Genomic DNA, 19,500 nt, shown 5'->3' on the forward strand with positions numbered 1-19,500 from the left:
TGCTTTTTTTTCCAGGACTTCCTTCTTTTTCTTTGAAGATCTTTCGCTGCTCACCCAAGAAGCTTCTTCGGCTCTCGCTAACAGTTCAGTTCTTCAGTCAGAACTGAAGAAGCTTCCGGGATGAAAAGGGAGACATCTTCAAGGGGGAAAAAAAAAGCCAAGCTCTGACTGGATGGTGGGGAAATGGAAGGATTTATTCCCCTTGCAGATAGCTGGTCATTTCCCGCCTTTTAGAGAGGCGTTGAGGCCACTTGGAGGTTTTATCGGTGTCCTCGGGGTCAGCTGAGCGGTGCAAATGGGGGTGGAGCCTTCTTGGAACTGCTGAAAGGGCTGGTCTACAACACACCTATTTGCATCGCTCAGGTGACCTCCAGGTCACAGATATTCTGTATTCCATTCTGTATTCTCTCTATTCTAATTCTATTCTATTCTTATCATATCTTATCCTATTCCATTCCATTCAATATTTTCTCTTCTCTTCTCTTCTCTTCTCTTCTCTTCTCTTCTCTTCTCTTCCATTCCATTCCATTCCATTCCATTCTACTCCACTCCATCCCACCCCACTCCATTCCATTCTGTATTTTCATTCCATTCCATTCTGTTTTACATTTCTATTCTAATTCTATTCCATTCCATTCTATCCTATTCTGTACTTCTGTTCCATTCTGTTCTGTATTTCTGTTCCATTCCATTCTGTATTTCTATTCTAATTCTATTCCATTCCATTCCATCCTATTCTGTATTTCTGTTCCATCCCATCCCATCCCATCCCACTCCGTTCTATTCTGTTCTATTCTATTCTATTTTTCTGTTCTAACTCTATTCCATTCCATTCCACCCTATTCTGTATTTCTATTCTATTCTATTCTATTCTATTCTATTCTATTCTATTCTATTCTATTCCATTCCATTCCATTCTGTATTTCTATTCCATTCCATTCTATTCTGTATTTCTATTCTAATTCTATTCCATTCCATTCTATCCTATTCTGTATTTCTGTTCCATTCCATTCTGTATTTCCATTCTAATTCTATTCCATTCCATCCTATTCTGTATTTCTGTTCCAATCTATTCTGTATTTCTATTCCATTCTATTCCATCCCATCCCATCCCACTCCGTTCTAGTCTGTTCTATTCTATTCTATTTTTCTGTTCTAACTCTATTCCATTCCATTCCATTCCACCCTATTCTATTCTATTCTATTCTATTCCATTCCATTCCATTCCACCCTATTCTATTCTATTCTATTCCATTCCATTCTATTCTATTCTATTCTATTCTATTCTATTCCGCTCCATTCTATTTACTGTCTATTCCGTCCCATTTTTATTCCACTTCTCCTATCCCTCTTCCCTTCCCTTCCCTCTTGCCTTTCCTTCCCATCCCCATCCCCATTCGTCACCGGGAAGGGGGGGGGTGTCCCTCAACATCCAGAGCCCGGACGACCCCTGGCCTTGCCCCTTTCCCGGCCTCGCCCCACCGCCTAGACCCCTCCCGCCGAGCAGCGCCCCCCCCCCGCAGGACCAGCGATGCTTTTTCCCAGCCCCCCTGCCCAGGGCCGGGCGCGGGGCACCCAGAGCGCAGGCAAACGTACCCGGGAAGCAGCCTGGCCTCCCTCGCGGGTCTCCGCCGTCCACAGCCCTCCGGACCCCGGGTCCATCCTGCGACAACCCCTCCCCCTCTTGGGAGGGGGTGGCTGGGCTGCGGATGGGCTGAAGTCCGTCCGGGCTAGTCGTGGGATGCTCGGGGCTGGGTGGATCCAGCGCGGGGGTCTCCGCAGCCCTCCCAGGGAGGGGGACTACGACTCCCAGCGGCCTCCGCGGCCAGCAGACCCCCCCCCCACCTATTTTTTATTTTTCCTCTTCTCGCCCAGCTGACTGACGGACTGCCTGAATTGCTGGACAGCGCTGGCTTTTGCCCCGGGGTCCCGGAGAGGCAGCGCCGGATGGCTCCCGGCCAGGGCTGCAGCTAAGACCGGTCCAAAGGGGCAGCGAGAGAGGGGGAGAGAAAAAAGAGGGAGGGAAAGGAGGGGAAGAGAAGAAGAGGAAGGAAAAGGGAGGGAGGGAGGGAGGGGAAGCGAGAACAAGAAAGAGAAGGAAAGAGGAAGAGAAAGAGAAAGAAAAGAAAGAAAGGAAAGAGAAAGAAAGAGAAAAAGGGAGGGAGGGAAAGGAGGGGAAGAGAAAAAGAGGAAGGAAAAGGGAGGGAGGGAGGGGAACAGAGAACAAGAAAGAGAAGGAAAGAGGAAGAGAAAGAGAAAGAAAATAAAGAAAGGAAAGAGAAAGAGAAAAAAGGGATGGAGGGAGGGAAGGAGGGAAATAAAGAAAGGAAGAAAGAAAGAAAGGAGGGAGGGAGGGAAGGAAGGAAGGAAGGAAGGGGAAGTGAGAAAAAAGAGGAAAGAGAAAGAAAGAAAGAAAGAGAAAAAAGAGAGAAAGAGAGGAAACAGAAAAAAGGAGGGAGGGAGGGAGGGAGGGGAAGAGAGAAAAAGAAAGAGAAGGAAAGAGGAAGAGAAAGAGAAAGAAAAAGAAAAGACAAAGAAAGGAAAGAGAGAAAGAAAAAAGGGAGGGAGGGAAGGAAATAAAGGAAAGAAGGAAGAAAGAAAGAAGGTATGGAGGGAGAGGAGGAAGGAAGGAAGGAAGGGGAAGTGAGAAAAAAGAGAAAGAGAAAGAAGAAAGAAAGAAAAAAGAAAGAAAGAAAAAGAGGAAAAAAGGGAGAGAGGGAAAGTGGGAAAGAGAAAGAGGAAAGGAAGGAAGGAAGGGGAAGAGAAAAAAGAAAGAGAAGGAAAGAGAAGGAAAGAAGGAAAGAGGAAGAGAAAGAAAGGAAAGAAAGAAAAAGAGAGAAATAAAGAAAAAAGGGAGAGAGGGAGGGAAGGAAAGAGAAAAGAGGTATAGGTAGGAAGTAAGGAAGGGGGAGGGAAGGGAAAGAAGGAAGGGGAAGAGAGAAAAAAGAAAGAGGAAAGAGAAAGAAAAGAAAGAGAAAGAAAAAAGAAAAAAGAGGAAAAGGGAAAGAAAAAAGAGGAAGGAAGGAAGGGGAAAGAGAAAAAGAAAGGAAAAGGAAAAAAGAAAGAGAAAGAGATGAAAGGGAGAGAGGGAAAGAAGGAAGAATAAGAGGAAAGGGAGGAAGGAAGGAGAAGAGAGGAAAAGAAAGAAAGAAAAAGAAAGAAAGAAAGGAAGAAAGAAAGGAGGGAGGTAGGGAGGAAGGGAAGGAAGGGGAAGAGAGAAAAAGAAAGAAGAAAGAGAAAGAAAAGAAAGAGAGAAAGAAAAAAGGGAGAGAGGGAAAGAGAAAAAGAGGAAAGGGAGGAAGGGGAAGAGCGAGAAAGAAAGAAAGAAAAAGAAAGAAAGGAGGGAGGGAGGGAAGGAAGGAAGGGGAAGAGAGAAAAAGAAAGAAGGAAAGAGAAAGAAAGAGAGAAAGAAAAAAGGGAGAGAGGGAAAGTGGGAAGAAGAGAAAGAGGAAGGGAGAAAAAGAAAGAGAAGGAAAGAAAAAAAGAAAGAGAGAGAAAGAGAAAAGGGAGAGCGGGAAATAGGGAAAGAGAAAAAGAGGAAAGAAAGAAAGAGAAGGAAAGAGAAAGAAAGAAAGAAAGAAAAAGAAAGAAGAAAGAAAGAAAGAAAGAAAGAAAGAAAGAAAGAAAGAAAGAAGGGAGGGAAGGTGGGAGGGAGGGAAGGAAGGGGAAGAGAGAATAAGAAAGAAGGAAAGAGAAAGAAAAGAGAGAGAGAGAAAGAAATAAAGGAGAGAGGAAGAGAAAGAGGAAGGAAGAGAGAAAGAAAGAAGGAAAGAAAAAAAGAAAGAGAAAGAGACAAGGGAGAGGGGAAATAGGGAAAAAGAGGAAAGAAGGAAGGGGAAAAGAGAAGGAAAGAGAAAGAAAGAGAAAGAAAGAAAGAAAGAAAGAAAGAAAGAAAGAAAGAAAGAAAGAAAGAAAGAAAGAAAGAAAGAAAGAAAGAATGAATCCGGGGCATCCCCTCCCATCATCCTGTCAGAACTGATGAAGCTTCTTTCCCTTTAGTGACGGAAGGAACGCCGGCACTGGGACCCCCCCCCCAAAAAAAAGACTTATGGCGAGCAGTCCCACTTAACGACCGTCACGGTCAGGCGATCCAAATTCAGAAGGCTTGCTAAGCGACTCGGAGTTGTGACGGTCGCAGCCTCCCGGGGACCGACGGGAGACCTATGCGACGAGCGAGATTCCTGTCACGACCGGGGTGTGTGTCTCGCTTAACGAGGGCAGTGTGCTTCGCTTAACGACCCCAGCAAGAAAGGCCGAACTCGCTGCCCCCGCGTCTCGCTTAGTGACACACATTGGGGAGGGGGTTGTCATAAACCGAGGACTCCATTCTGAATATAAATAATTTATATTTATTACATATTATATATATATAAATATATTTTATATATATAAAATATATATATTGCTTCGCTTTGTCTCCGCTAGGGGGCCGCGCGCTCCTCCCGCCTGCAGGGGTCGCTGCGTCGGCGGTGTGCGCACGCGCGACCCAGCCCGGCTCGCCCGTCCCTTGCGCCCAGGCTCCTCCCGCCTGCAGGGGGTCGCTGCGTCGGCGGTGTACGCACGCGCGGCCCAGCCCGGCTTGCCCGTCCTTTGCGCCCAGGCTCCTCCCGCCTGCAGGGGTCGCTCCGTCGACGGTGTACGCACGCGCGACCCAGCCCTGCTCGCCCGTCCTTTGCGCCCAGGCTCCTCCCGCCTGCAGGGGTCGCTGCGTCGGCAGTGTGCGCACGCGCGACCCAGCCCGGCTTTGCCCGCCCCTTGCACCCAGGCTCCACCCGCCTGTAGGGGGGGGGTCGCTGCGTCGGCGGTGTGCGCACGCGCGACCCAGCCCGGCTCTCCCGTCCCTTGCGACCAGGCTCCTCCCGCCTACAGGGGTCGCTGCATCGGTAGCGTGCGCACGCGCGACCCAGCCCGGCTCGCCCGTCCCTTGCGCCCAGGCTCCTCCCGCCTGCAGGGGTCGCTGCGTGGGCGGTGTGCGCACGCGCGGCCCAGCCCGGCTTTGCCCGTCCTTTGCGCCCAGGCTCCTCCCGCCTGCAGGGGTCGCTGCGTCGGCGGTGTGCGCACGCGCGACCTTCCTCCGGCTGGCGCCCAGGCTCGCCTGCGGTGGAGCCGAGCCCGGGGAAGGTGGGGGAGAAAGGGCGCATGCGCGGGAGCTGCAAGCTAGCGGGCATCGGCCATGGCTGAGTGGGCGCCTGCCCAGGTGAGGGTCAGCAGTGCCCCCCCCACCGGGGAGGGAGGGAGGAGGGAGGAGGGGAGGGCCAAAGAGGGGGAGGGGTCCTGCTTGGCTTTTGCAAGGGGGGCCCCAGAAACCCCAGCTGGGCTGCTGCCTCTTTGGGGGAGTCCTGAAACCCCCCCTCCCCATGAAAGGGGGGGTGGTGGCAAGAGGGCTCCTGAGCATGTGCAGAGGGTCCCCCAGCACCTGCAGCCTTGACAGCATTGGCGGGTTGGAGGAGGGGAGGGGAGTGGGGGAAGGAAGGAATCCCGGCTGCCCCCCCCTCCCCTTGCACGCCCCAAAGGGTGATTGCACTCTGCACCTGCTCAGGGACCCTCTGGCCCCACCCTCCCGAGGCACCATGCACAAAAGCCCCCCCATTGTGGGCATGGGCCGGAGGGCCCCTGAGCATGTGCAGAGGGCACAGCCCCAGCCCCCCATTTGGGGAGAGGGTCCTGACAGCATTGAGGGGGTGGCTGGGCGGGCCAGGGGGCTTCTGAGCATGTGCAGAGGGCACAACCCTAGCCCCTATTTGGGGAGAGGGTCCTGACAGCATTGAGGGGGTGGGTAGGTGGGCCAGGGGGCTCCTGAGCATGTGCAGAGGGCACAGCCCTAGCCCCCCATTTGGGGAGAGGGCAGTGGGTGGGGGCAGCAGGCGGGATCCATCTTGGGGGGGGCTGTCAGAGGGCCCCTATTTGGGGGAGGGTCTCCTGGGGGGATGGCAGCCCCTGCGGAAGGCAGGAAGCCTCATTTGGGAAGGCGTTGGGGGCAGGGGCAAGAGGGCTCCTAAGCATGTGCAGAGGGTCCCTGAACACATGCAAAGTCTGCTCAGCCTTTGTGGGGGGGAGGGTGGATCCCTGCCTGCTGCTCCCGGCTTGCCCCCTCCCCAAAGGGGGGGCTTTTCGCATGCCCCCCCCGGGGCCGTGCACTCTGCACATGCTCAGGGACCCTCGTGCCCCTCCCAACGCACGATGCACAAAGCCCCCGTTTGGGGAGAAGGCAGGAAACCTTTGACAGCATTGAGGGTGGGAGCCAGAGGGCTCCTGAGCATGTGCAGAGGGTCCCTGAGCACATGCAGAGTCTGCTCAGCCTTTGTGGGGGGGGGAGGGAGTGGATCCCTGCCTGCTGCTCCCGGCTTGCCCCCTCCCCAAAGGGGGGCTTTGCACGTGCCTCCCCCCGGGGCTGTGCACTCTGCACATGCTCAGGGACCCTCTTGCCCCTCCGATGCACCAGATGCCAAGCCCCCGTTTGGGGAGAGGGCAGGAAGCCTTTGACAGCCTTTGGGGTGGGGGCAAGAGGGCTCCCGAGCATGTGCAGAGGGTTCCTGAGCATGTGCAGAGTCCACTCAGCCTTTGACAAGAGGGCCTCTGAGCGTGTGCAGAAGGCACGGCACGACGGCCTGGAAAAAGCCCCCATCGGGCAGGGGCTGGTGAAGGGGGAATTGCGGCACCTCCGGGAGGCAGCAGCGGTCATAAGTACGAGACGGTTGCCAAGCACCCGAATGTTGAGGCGCGAGTCGTTAAGTCTGAAAAACGGGCCCTAGGTTACGTTTTTCAGGGCCATTGGAACTTGGAACGGTCACTAAACGAACCGTCGTAAGTGGAGGACTGTCTGTAGGACCCAGTTGTCAAGCGTCTGAATTTTGATCAGGTGACCACAGTCGTAAGTGCGAAAAAACAGCCCTACAGCGTTTTTTTCTTGTAACTTCAAACCGTCGCTAAATGAGCCATTGTAAGTCGAGGACTATATGAGCTGGTGGCCTGAATTTTGATCGGCTGACCACGGTCATAAGTGTGGAAAAACGCTCCTAAATCGGTTTTTTTCTTCAAACCGTCACTAAACGAGCCGTCATAAGTTGAGGACCACCTCTCTGAGCCGGTGGCCTGAATTTTGATCAGGTGACCACAGTTGCAAGTGTGGAAAAATGGTCCTCCATCATTTTTTTTTCTTGTAACTTCAAACCGTCCCTAAACGAGCCGTCATAAGTCGAGGACCACCTCTCTGAGCCGGTGGCCTGAATTTTGATCAGGTGACCACGATTGCAAGTGTGGAAAAACCGTCCTCCATTGTTTTTTTTTCCTTGTAACTTCAAATTGTCCCTAAATGAGCCGTCGTAAGTCGAGGACCACCTCTATGAGCCACTGGCCTGAATTTCGATCGGGAGACGAGGGTTGTAAGTGCGAAAAAAACGGTCCTAAATCGTTTTTTTCCCTCATAACTTCAAACCGTCACTAAACGAGCCGTCGTAAGTCGAGAACCACCTCTATGAGCCTTTGGCCTGAATTTTGATCGGGAGACGAGGGTCGTAAGTGCGAAAAAAACGGTCCTAAATCGTTTTTTCCCCTCATAACTTCAAACCGTCACTAAACGAGCCGTCGTAAGTCGAGAACCACCTCTATGAGCCTTTGGCCTGAATTTCGATCGGGAGATGAGGGTTGTAAGTGCGAAAAAAACGGTCCTAAATCGTTTTTTTCCCTCATAACTTCAAACCGTCACTAAACGAGCCGTCGTAAGTCGAGAACCACCTCTATGAGCCTTTGGCCTGAATTTTGATCGGGAGACGAGGGTCGTAAGTGCGAAAAAAACGGTCCTAAATCGTTTTTTTCCCTCATAACTTCAAACCGTCACTAAACGAACCGTCGTACATCAAGGACAGAGCCAGTAGCCTGAATTTTCATCCCTAAACGGACCGTCGTAAGTCGAGGACCCCCGTGGGCACCTTCCCCCCCAACCGACCCTTCGCCGCGGGTTCGCCGAGCGCGGGTGCCGAGTTCTAATCTCACCTCCCCCCCCCGTTTCCTCCTTCCAGGCGTGGGAATGGGAGGCGGAGCCCCAGCACCTCCCGCCCTTCCAGCCTCCCGCCCTTTTCGACCAATCGGCCGAGCGGGAGATCTACCCGGCGGCCGAGATCTCCCTGTGGACGGTGGTGGCCGCCATCCAAGCGCTCGAGCGGAAGGTGGACACCTCGGCCGCCCGGCTGCTCAACCTGGAAGGCCGGATGGCCACCGCCGAGAAGAAGGTTTTCGACTGCGAGAAAACGGAACTCGAACTCGGCAACCACCTGGCGGCCTTGGGCGCCCTGATCCAGGAGTACCGGGGGCTCCAGCGCCGCCTGGAGAACATGGAGAACCTGCTGAAGAACCGCAACTTCTGGATCCTCAGGCTCCCGCTGGGTCCGAAGGGGCAGATCCCCAAGGTAAAGGAAGCCCGGGAAGGAACGCCGGGTGCGAATTCTGCCGGCGCCTTGGCCGCGCGTCCTACCGTGCGGTATATGTTACGGGGGGGGGGGCCTCGCTCTGTCCTGTGTAGAGCAGGGTCTCCAACCTGGGGCAGTTTTAAGACTTCTGGACTTCAACTCCCAGAGTTCCGCAGCTAGCGGGGCTGGCTGGGGGATCCTGGGAATTGAAGTCCATCCCTCTTAAAGCATGCCGGCTGGGGGATTCTGGAAGTTGAAGTCCATCTTTCTTAAAGCATGCTCACTGGGGGATTCTGGGAGAGGAAGTCCGCCCCTCTTAAAGCATGCTCACTGGGGGATTCTGGGAGAGGAAGTCCACCCCCTTAAAGCATGCTGGCTGGGGGATTCTGGGAATTGAAATCCACTCCTTTTAAAGCATGCTGGCTGGGGGATTCTGGGAGTCGAAGTTCACCCCCTTAAAGCATGCTCACAGGGGGATTCTGGGAGTCGAAGTCCCCCCCTCTGAAAGCATGCTGGCTGGGGGATTCTGGGAGTGGAAGTCCACCCCCTTAAAGCATGCTCACTAGGGGATTCTGGGAGTGGAAGTCCTCCCCTCTTAAAGCATGCCGGCTGGGGGATTCTGGGAGTTGAAGTCCATCTTTCTTAAAGCATGCTCACTGGGTGATTCTGGGAGAGGAAGTCCGCCCCTCTTAAAACATGCTCACTGGGGAATTCTGGGAATTGAAGTCCACCCCTTTTAAAGCATGCTGGCTGGGGGATTCTGGGAGTCGAAGTCCACCCCCTTAAAGCATGCTCACAGGGGGATTCTGGGAGTCGAAGTCCCCCCCCTCTGAAAGCATGCCGGCTGGGGGATTCTGGGAGTGGAAGTCCTCCCCTTGTAAAGCATGCTCACTTGGGAATTCTGGGAGTGGAAGTCCTCCCCTTTTAAACCATGCCGGCTGGGGGATTCTGGGAGTTCAAGACTCTGCTCTTAGGTGCCGGTGACCTTTGATGAAGAGGCAGCCGTGAATTTTTCCAGCCTGGAATGGGCCCAGCTGGAGGACTGGCAGAAGGAACTTTATCGGAACATCACGCGAGGGAACTACAAGCCGCTGGTCTCGTTGGGTAAGGGCTGGGTTTACGTGACGGGGAATTCGTATCCGTCCTTTGGGTCCGGGGTCCGCAACCTACGAGCCACGGCCCGCTACCGGTCCGCAGAAGTGGAACCCTCTCCCCTCGCCAAACTAGGGAAGTTTCGGGGATGCCGCTGCAGGCTGTGGATTGTTCCCAGCGCCCAAAATTGGCGTCGCTAAGGGAGACCGTCGTTCGGTAAACCTTACCCCGTTTACGACCTTGCCTTCCCACGCGGCTGACGCGAATCGCTGTTGGCCCTTACATTTCGTCCGCGTTGTCGGAACGGCGCAAAAAAGAGGACCAGAGACGGGACAAACCAACCGTCGTAAATAGGAGTTGGTTGCCAGGTTTCTGGGTTTCGATCATGGGACCACTCTGTGTGTGTGTAGGTGTGTGTGTGTGTGCTGTGAGGATCGTAAGGGTGAAAAAGTCACCAGCTGGGTGACTTTAGTCCAATCACCAGGTGACAGTGAGTTCTAGTCCCGCCTTAGGCATGAAAGCCAGCTGGGGGACTTTGGGCCAATCACCAGGCGAGGGAGAGTTCTAGTCCCGCCTTAGGCAAGAAAGCCAGCTGGGTGATTTTGGGCCAATCACGAGGCGAGGGTGAGTTCTAATCCCGCCTTAGTTAGGAAAGCCAGCTGGGTGACTTTGGGCCAATCACCAGGCGAGGGTGAGTTCTAGTCGCTCCTTAGGGATGAAAGACAACTGGGTGACTTTTGGCCAATCACCAGGAGAGGGTGAGTTCTATTCCCGCCTTAGGCAAGAAAGCCAGCTGGGTGATTTTGGGCCAATCACCAGGCGAGGGTGAGTTCTAATCCTGCCTTAGGCGTGAAAGCCAGCTGGGTGATTTTGGGCCAATCACCAGGAGAGGATGAGTTCTAGTCCCGCCTTAGTTAGGAAAGCCAGCTGGGTGACTTTGGGCCAATCACCAGGCGAGGGTGAGTTCTAGTCCTGCCTTAGGCAGGAAAGCCAACTGGGTGACTTTTGGCCAATCACCAGAAGACTGGGAGTTCTAGTCCTGCCTTAGGCATGAAAGCCGGCTGGGTGATTTTGGGCCAATCACCAGGCGAGGGTGAGTTCTAGTCCCGCTTTAGGCACGAAAGCCAGCTGGGTGACTTTGGGCCAATCACCAGGAGATGGTGAGTTCTAGTCCCGCCTTAGGGAGGAAAGTCAGCTGGGGGACTTTGGGCCAATCACCAGGAGACTGGGAGTTCTAGTCCTGCCTTAAGCATGAAAGCCTGTTAGGTGACTTTGGTCCAATCACCAGGCGAGGGTGAGTTCTAGTCCCACCTTAGGCAGGAAAGCCAGCTGGGGGACTTTGGGCTACTCTCTCTCTCTCTCTCTCTTTCCCTCTCCCCCTCTTTCTCTCCCTCTCTTCTCTCTGTCACTCCTCTCTCTCTCTCTTTCCCTCTCCCCCTCTCTTTCTCTCTCTTTCTCTCTTTTCCTCTCCCCCTTTCTCTCCCTCTCTTCTCTGTCCTCTCTCTCTCTCTCTCCCTCCCCCTCTTTCTCTCTCCTGTCACTCTTTTCTCTCTCTCTCTTTCCCTCTCCCCCTTTCCCTCCCCCTCTTTCTCTCCCTCTTTCCCTCTCCCTTTCCCTCTCTTCTCTGTCACTCCTCTATCTCCCTCTCTCTCTTTCCCTCTCCCTCTCTTCTCTCTGTCACTCCTCTCTCTCTCTCCCCCTTTCTCTCCCTCTCTCTCTCTCTCTCTCTCTCTCTCTCTCTCTCTCTCGTTCGCTCCTGAAACGTCTCGGCTAACCCTCTCCTCTTTCTTTCCCTTTTCCAGACTCCGCCATGGCCCGAGCCGACCTCCTCCCTCCACAGGCGGCTCCGGGGGGAGCGCCCCACGTGGCAGATCAGCCCCCGGGGGGCGGAAAGGGGCTCCCCGCGGCGCCCAAGACAGGTGCGTGAAAACGCGGGGTCTCGCTCCGCCATTGTCCCTCCCGATCTCGGTTGGTTTTTAAAATCCCGGTTTGATCGTCTCCGGTCGTTCTTCCGAGCCCCCGTTTTACTCCCCCCCCCACTCAACCCCAGAGAAAAGGGTGCAAGGGAGGCAAGAATCCTAGACTCTTAGGGCCGAAAGGGGCCTCGGAGGTCTTCTAGTCTGACCCCGATCAGGATAGTTTGCCTGGCTGGATTTTGCAGGAAACTGGAAGCGCTAGGACCGGACCTTGCCTCCCCTTCCCACTGCGGACCGAGTACGGGGTACCTTGCGTTAATCGGGGGTCCCCTAGAGACAGGTCATAAAGGTGAGGGGGCTACCTACTGGCCTGGGTCTCTTAAGCCTGGAAACCGCCGTCCTTTTTTCCTCTCCCAAACATTCCAGGGGCGAGATTCGCACCCGTCGCTAGGCTTCCCCCTCCGGGACGCCTCTGGCTGTCCGGCGGCCTTTGGGAAACTGACCTCGGTGCTCTCTGAGCTTGGAGATGGGGGGAGGCGGGAGATGTTTCCTTTGCAGACGTTTTGTGACCCAACTAGGTAACGTGCTCAGTGCTACAAAAGGAGGGAGGTGAGAAGAGACCGTATCCTTACTCCCTTCCCTTCCAGCGCTGAGGATGGGTTGCCTAGTTGGGTGGTGAGACGTCCGCAAGGAAAACCAGCCAGCTAAGAGAGTCTGAGGATCCCGCAGGCCTTATCTTCCTCCTCCTCCTCCTCCTGCCTTCTAGCACTGATGACGTTCCCTAGTTGGGTCACGAGACGTCTGCCAGGAAACCACCCAGCTCGGAGAGCACCAGGGACCCCACAGTCCGTCCTTCCTCCTCCTCCCTTCTAGCACTGATGACGTTCCCTAGTTGGGTCGTGAAACGTCTGTAAGGAAACCAGCCAGCTGAGAGAGTCCGAGGACCCCACAGTCCTTGTTTTTCTCCTCCTCCTCCTCCTCTCCACATACTCCACTCCCTTCTTGCACTGATGATGTTCCCTAGTTGAATCATGAAACGTCTTTAAGAAAACCACCAAACTTGGCGAGCACCAAGGACCCCACTGTCCGCCTCCTCCTCCCTTCTAGCACTGATGACGTTCCCTAGTTGAATCATGAAACGTCTTTAAGGAAACCCACCAAACTTGGCGAGCACCAAGGACCCCACTGTCCTCCGCCGCCTCCTCCCTTCTAGCACTGATGACGTTCCCTAGTTGGGTCGCGAAACGTCTGCAAGGAAACCAGTCAAGCTCAGAGAACGCCAAGGACCCCACAATCCTCCCCCTCCTCCTCTCCTTCTTTCCAGCCCGGATGACGTTCCCTAGTTGGGTCGCGAAACGTCTACCGGGAGACCACCCAGCTCAAGAGAGGCGGCGGGGACCTCTCCCTCGAACCCCGAGCTAGACATGTTCTCCTCCGTCGGTACCCACCCTGTGATCCTCTTCCCCAACAGCCGAAGCGTTGGCTTCCAAAGACGATCTCTTCTCCTGGATCAAGCAGGAGGAATCTGCCGGTCCCGGGAAGTGGAATCTGGAGAGGGAGATCCCGGCCCCCGTCGGCTACGGTGAGTGTGACCTGCAGGGCTAGCTTCCTTTAAAAAAAATGGTAGACGCCCTCTCTCTGAAAAGACTGCGGGCAGGGGGATTCTGGGAGTGAGTCCCCCTCTCTCTCTGAAAAGCTTGCGGACAGGGGGATTCTGGGAGTGAGTGCCTCTCTCTTCAAGCGGGTTGGCGGGGGGATTCTGGGAGTCGAGGTCCACCTGCCTTTAAGTGGCCAACCTTGAGCCACGTGCCTCCGAGACGTTTGCCGGCCTCCCCGATCCACGTCCGCTCCAGAATCTCTCCATTTAAGGATTGATTTGGATTCTTTCAAGGGTGTGTATGTGTGTGTGTGTGTGTGTGTGTGTGTGAGATTGCAACGGCGCCAGTTTCCGCCCCTTTCTGCAAAGAAGCTCTAACTCAGGCTGTTCCCTCCCCCCTGCTTCTTCCCCCCCCCCCTCCAGAGGAGAGTACACCGGTCAAAAGCGAGGAACAGCGGCTCCAAGAAAGTTTGAAACAGGCCTTTCCCGCCCGGCTCCCTTCAGCTCCCGGCGACGAGGTCTTCCAGGTGCCCCGATGCTGCCAGCGGCAAAGCTGCCTGCAGAGTCAACCTGTCCCTCCTCCTCTTACTACTCCTACTCCTCCTACCCCTCCTACTCCTACCCAAAAGCCACCCCACCCCAGTGAGAGAACCTGCCCGGATCCCGAGGCTGCCCCACCAGCGACCTGCTTAAAGGAAGGACAGCCGAGATGCTTCAAGGGTCCGGAGGGGTTTGCCTTGCCCCCGAGGGTTCCCGCAGGAGAGGAAGGGTACGGGGAAGGGGTCAGGCCGGTGACTGAATCCGGGCTCCCCCAGATCCCCGAGACCTACCTGTGCCCGGAGAGTAATGGCAGCTTCGGCGAGGTGCCCGTCTCCGAAACGGCCGGAGGGCCGCACGCCTGTTCCCTCTGCCCGAAAAGCTTCCGGCTGAAGACCAGCCTGCTGATCCACCAGAAGACTCATGCCGTGGGGAAGAGCGACAGCCCCTTTGTCTGCTCCGAGTGCGGCTGCGGCTTCAGCCACCAGGCCCAGCTGACGCGGCACCAGGCCGTCCACGCCGACCGGCCGCACCAGTGCGCGGAGTGCCACAAGGCCTTCAACCGCAAGTCCAGCCTGGTGGTCCACCAGAAGACCCACCGCGAGCGGCCGCGCCCCTTCCAGTGTCCCCAGTGCAGCAAGACCTTCATTCGGAAGCAGCACCTGGACGACCACACCCGCACCCACACGGGGGAGAAGCCCTACCAGTGTCCCGAGTGCGAGAAGCGCTTCGCCGAGAAGTCCAAGCTGACCAACCACTACCGCATCCATACCGGCGAGCGGCCGTACCGCTGCGGGCAGTGCGACAAGCGCTTCGTGCGGGCCCACCACTTGGTCAAACACCAAAGCAGCGTCCACCAAGCCGGGGCTAAGCTCTACTCCTGTCGGGAGTGCGGGCAGAGCTTCGGCCACGCCCAGGCCTTCCTCAGCCACCAGGCCAGCCACGCCAACGGCGAGAGGCGCCACCGTTGCACCGAATGCCTCAAGACGTTTGCCCGCCGGAAGTACCTGCTGGAACACCAGCGTATGCACACGGGAGAGAACCCCTACGCCTGCCCACACTGCGGCAAGCACTTCCGCTACAAGCAGTCCCTCAAGCAACATCTGCGCATGCACAGGGAGCAGCTGCCCCCGCCGCCGCTACCGTCTGGGCCTGCTCTGCCAGTCATCAACCCCATGGAGCAGGACCCTCTCTTGGAGGCCAACCCACCCAGTGGAACTTGAAGCTGGGCCACGAGGTGGTCTTCTACGCCAAACGAACCGCTGCGCTAGAATCGGCACCCTGGTGGGTCGGCTGAGGCCTTCGATGCTGCTTCTCTCCCTGCGGGGAGGCTTCCTTCTTGCTTGCTGATCAGGACCGGGTGGGGGCAGGCTCTCGTCCTGCGGACAAGCCCAGCTGCCAGCCATCAAAAGACACCAGTTCTCTGAAATATTTCTTTTTGATCGAAACGGCTGCCCCAAAGACTCTCGCCGTCCTGCACTGTCATCGGAGGAGCTGCGAATCCTGGCCGAACGAAACAAAAACGGAACAAAACAAAAAAAAAATCGCGACTAAAATGCGATCGTGCCCACTTACCTTCTTGGTCCCAGCACGGGAGGCCAGCCCGCTGGAGTGGGTGTGCAGCTACACCCCGAGGCCAGGGTTTCCTCGCCTGCGGGGTAAGAAAGACACTGACCCCCGAGGTGGTCGTGCCTGCCTCCGATTTTCTGGCTTCGCCTTCCGCACCCTCCGCTAGACGATCAGAGGAGCATTTGAAAACACTTTTGGTACGGAGGGTGCTGCAAACTTTTCAGGGGCTGAACCAGCCCCCTCCTCAAAAAAAACCCAACCCACAAAAGACAGCCAGAAAGTTGGAATTGATTGTCTCCTGCTGCCTGCCTCTCTTTCTCCGGAGGGCCACGCAGGATAGCTGTCCGTGGCCAAACTTCGGAACAGTTCTGCCCTCTCTGGTCGCAGAAGCTGGCCACTCCTTCCTTATTTTGCTGCTGTCAATCGAGCTGTGTTGTCGAGCTCCTGGTTCACCGGTTTCCTGCCGGTGCCACCCTACGCCAAAACGCTCTCGCCGAAGGCCCGGCTGCGGTTTTCCATTCAGTACGTTTCGTTGCCGAGACGCCGACGGACAGGGACGCAAAATCTCGCATTCTGCTCCGCCTCTCCAAGTTCTTTCTCACCAGGAGGTAGCCGTGACGTCATTTTCTCCAGCCCTGAAAATCCTCCCCCACCCCAAAAAAACCCAGAGCTCGGCAAGGGACCCCCAAGGCTGCACTCGTAAGCCGAGACCCCCAACCCACTTCCATACTAGGCTCTCGCTGGCTTAAATCCAACTGCACTACAGGTAATCCGTTTAGTGCGGGGGGGGGGCAACCTTAAACACTCAAAGAGCCAGTTGGATCCGTTTCCCACAGAAAACACTGGGAGCCGCAAAACTCATGCGCACACATGCGTGCGCCAGAGGGGGGGGGCTTGATTGAAGAGTTTAATTAAAAAGAAATAGAAGCTGCTGTGCATGAGTTCTCTCTCTCCCTCTCTCTTTCCTCCCCCCCCCTTGGTGATCTGCTCAACTGGCAAGCTGGCTTCACGCTGTTCTCTGACAAGCTGACATTCTTATTGGGTTGGCTCTCTCCTGCCCTTGGTCTGCCAGTCCTCTTCCCCCACTCAGTGTGTGTGTGTGTGTGTGTGTGTGTGTGTGTGTGTGTGTGTGTGTGTGTCAGAAAGAGAGAGCTGCTGCTTTCTGCTGCTTCCTGCAGAGATGCAGCAAAGGCAGGAGCCCCGCCCAATAAGCTTGTCAGCTTGTTGGAAAACAGTGTGAGGCCATTCTCTTTTTTACACACACACACAGGGAGAGAGAGGAGAGAGAAGGGAAGCGCAAGTGCCTCTGTCTCTGTCTCTCTCTTTCTGCAAATGGAGGACTGGGAGCCACAGGAGAAGGCTCAAAGAGCCACATGCGGCTCTGGAGCTGTGGGTTGCCGACCCATGGTTTAGTGCAGTGGTTCTCAACCTTTTTAATGCCGCGACCCCCAACCAGTTGTAAGTCGAGGACCAAACTGGTTGTAAGTCGAGGACTAAGCTGGTCGTAAGTCGACTACCCAGCCGGTCGTAAGTCATGGACTTTCCCTGCCCGCGAGCACCGCACATGCGTGGTGTCACCTCCTGCGCCGGCTGAGGCGTAGCTAGCAAGCGGCAGAGACGGAGCAGGCCGACCACCGGCTGGGCCACCAGCTGGCCCAGCCCAAGGGAGGTAAGGCACCCACTGGAAAAGGGGAAAAAAATGGCGGGCAGCCTTGCTTGGTGACCCGCGTGAAATGGTCGATCGATTCCAAATGGGGTCGCGACCCATAGGTTGAGAACTGCTGGTTTAGTGACTCCAAAATTAAAACGGTACTGAAAAAACACTCGTGACTGTTTTTCACACGACCATCGCAACATCCCCATGGTCACGGGATCAGAATTCAGACACTCGACCACAGACTCGTAACAGTGGCAGTGTTCCGGGGTCATATGGGCCTCCTTTTGTGACCTCCTGACCAGCAAAGTCGGAGTTGTCGGTTACAAGATGGGCGGGAAATTTTCTAAATCATTAAATGAATGGGTGAATGAATAAGAAATCAGAAAAAGATTCACAACAGCTGTGTTGCTAACTTAACAACGGCATTGATTCCTGGGGAGGGGGTCTCTTCAAACATGGCCCTTTGGTGACTTGTGGACTTCAACTCCCAGAATTCTGAGAGTTGGAAGTCCACAAGTCATCAAAGGGCCAAGTTTGAAGGCCCCTGCCGTAACTACCATATATGCCGGCGTATTAGGCGACCCGGCGTATAAGACGACCGTCTTTATTGCTGAGCTGCATTCCTAGAACGTCTTATATGCCGGAAACTACCAGTATTTCCGGCGTATAAGACGACCCCCATCTTTGGTGCCGAGTTTAGCGCTTCTGGAAGTCGTCTTATACGCCGGCATATACGGTACTGTAGCAAGAAAGATTGTAAAACGGGGTGAAGCTCAATACTTGTCTTGCTTAACAATGGAAATATCGGCCCCGGTTGTGGTCGTTAAGTCGAGGACTACCTGTGTTGTCAAAAAAAAAAACCTGGGGGGGGGGTTCTGGGAGTTGAAATCTGTGCAATCTTTAAAGTTTGTGAGGGTTTCCGGGGCAGATTGGGGCGAATGGTCTCCCGTGTTTTTGTTACAAACACCTTTGAGATTTTTAAAGCAAAGAAACACCGAAGAGACATTAATAAACGATAAATATCCCCCCCCCTTTGGATATAACGTGGTAAGTCGTTCTGAAGCCGTGCGCGAGCAAGCTAGATTGTCCATCCAATATTCTGGCATGAAGGGATTATCGGCCCCGGTTCTCACCTCATTCCCAGGCATCCCAAAATTACAGGCACTGTGGAGCGGTGTATGGGTGGGAGAAAGTGCTCTGGAAACTCTAACCCTCAACTTAACCAAATGCTAGCAAGCCTATCCCTGCTCCATTCTCTGTCTGTTGGCCAAAACAGCGAGGCACGGCTTCCTAAGGCCCCGATACAGGTTAATCCTCAACGTACGACAAGTCGCAGAGCAGCCGTTGGAAGTTACAACCTGCCTCGAGAAGGGAACGTACGACTCGGATCCAAAGTTCCGGCAACAGCACCCGTGCGTGGCCCCGCGCCCTCGGCAACGTGGCGGCGTCGACAGCTATTTGCAGCATTTCACGGGCACGACCACATTCGACAAAAGGTTTTGTTGAAAACCGGCACTTAAAATTTTCACTTTTCGGCAAAACGGTACCACGTAGCGAACGAGGGGTTCGCTTACACGGCGTGGACAAAAATAAATTGTCCTACGTGGAATACCAAGCCGACATTGGGCATCCATTTTTCCCGGGCAAGGCAGATCTTCCTACACAAATCTTTTTTTCAACCCTTTCAGCTTTTTTTTTTTTTTTTTTGACAGAACTCCCACTGCTTCCGGTATCACACACACACACATACTTTGGCTACAATCAAGGGGGGAAATGTATGGAGGAGGAGACCATTTGGTTTAGTGCAGTGGTTCTCAACCTTTTTAATGCCGCGACTCCCAACCGGTTGTAAGTCGAGGACTACTCAACCGGTCGTAAATTGAGGACTACTCAACTGGTGCAGCGCCGTTTGCAGAATGGGACTTTTGGCAGGCTCAGCAGGGCAGAGACAGCCTGGACAATTCCTATTGGCTTTTGAAAGCCAATAGAATTAGACTCTATTCAAGAGAGTCTATTCTATTGGCTTTCAAAAGCCAATAGAATAAAAGGGAGTAGCACAGCTAAGGAAAAGGGGAAAAAAATGGCGGACTGCGTTGTTTGGCGACCCCCGTGAAATTGTCGTTTGACCCCAAATGGGGTCCCGAGCCACAGGTTGAGAACCACTGGTTTAGTGGTTAAGGCACCAGACTAGAAAGCAGGTGGCTGTGAATTCTAGTCCCATCTTAGATGCGAAAGTCAGCTGGGTGACTTTGGGTCGGTTACCAGGAGACGGTGACTTCTAGTGCCACCTAAGCCATGAAAGTCAGTCACCAGGAGATGGTGATTTCTAGTAAAGCCTTAGACACGAAAGCTGGCCAGGTGACTTTGCGCCACTCCTGGTCGTTGGCCCCAAGTTACCCATATCATTTTTATGGTTTAAGGCAGTGGTTCTCAACCTTTTTAATGCCGCGGCCCCCCAACCGGTCGTAAGTCAAGGACTACCCAACCGGTCGTAAGTCGAGGACTTTCCCTGCCCGGGAGCGCCACACATGCGTGGTACCGCCCCCTGCGCCGGCCGAGGCATAGCTGGCAAGCGGCAGAGACGGCGCAGGCCGACCACCGGCTGGGCCCCCAGCTGGCCCCCCCCAAGGGAGGTGAGGCACCCGCCGCGCCCCACGCGCACCAGCAACCCTCCCTGTGCCCGCCGGCCTCCCACCTCCCACCCCTGGCCCTCTTTTCCTTCCACTT

At 54.8% G+C, this 19,500-nt stretch overlaps 2 protein-coding genes across 10 annotated transcripts in view; one reads left to right on the top strand and one right to left on the bottom strand.

Moving 5' to 3' along the window:
- LOC120317782 (protein KRBA1-like) overlaps positions 1 to 2,044 on the bottom strand; it is a 42,428-nt gene extending 40,384 nt beyond the window's left edge. For 8 of the 9 annotated variants that reach the window (XM_039364666.1, XM_039364648.1, XM_039364674.1 and 5 more), the window contains exon 1: positions 1,597 to 2,044. In XM_039364666.1, the coding sequence (XP_039220600.1) occupies positions 1,597 to 1,662 (66 nt within the window). In that variant the 5' untranslated portion in view covers positions 1,663 to 2,044. The remainder of the gene's footprint in view (positions 1 to 1,596) is intronic. The other variant, XM_039364698.1, reaches the window with a different exon arrangement.
- A 2,999-nt stretch (positions 2,045 to 5,043) lies between these two features.
- LOC120317823 (zinc finger protein 398-like) lies at positions 5,044 to 16,052 on the top strand. The gene is made up of 6 exons (XM_039364732.1): positions 5,044 to 5,197; positions 8,019 to 8,405; positions 9,380 to 9,509; positions 11,300 to 11,416; positions 12,885 to 12,995; positions 13,434 to 16,052. The coding sequence occupies exons 1-6, from the start codon at positions 5,174 to 5,176 to the stop codon at positions 14,768 to 14,770; spliced, it is 2,106 nt and encodes a 701-aa protein (XP_039220666.1). The 5' UTR covers positions 5,044 to 5,173; the 3' UTR covers positions 14,771 to 16,052.
- Positions 16,053 to 19,500: the final 3,448 nt, after the last annotated feature.

The sequence above is a fragment of the Crotalus tigris genome, unplaced genomic scaffold (genome assembly GCF_016545835.1).
Source record: "Crotalus tigris isolate CLP2741 ecotype Arizona unplaced genomic scaffold, ASM1654583v1 scf7180000017592.2434428, whole genome shotgun sequence".
Lineage (NCBI taxonomy): Eukaryota > Metazoa > Chordata > Lepidosauria > Squamata > Viperidae > Crotalus > Crotalus tigris.

What these genes read in the sequence shown, in the direction of transcription:
- LOC120317823 (XM_039364732.1), top strand. Translation starts at nt 5,174, where the DNA reads ATGGCTGAGTGGGCGCCTGCCCAG. An exon ending in CGAAGGGGCAGATCCCCAAG is followed by an intron (nt 8,406 to 9,379) that starts GTAAAGGAAGCC and finishes CTCTGCTCTTAG; the next exon opens with GTGCCGGTGACCTTTGATGA. An exon ending in CCCGGCCCCCGTCGGCTACG is followed by an intron (nt 12,996 to 13,433) that starts GTGAGTGTGACC and finishes CCCCCCCTCCAG; the next exon opens with AGGAGAGTACACCGGTCAAA.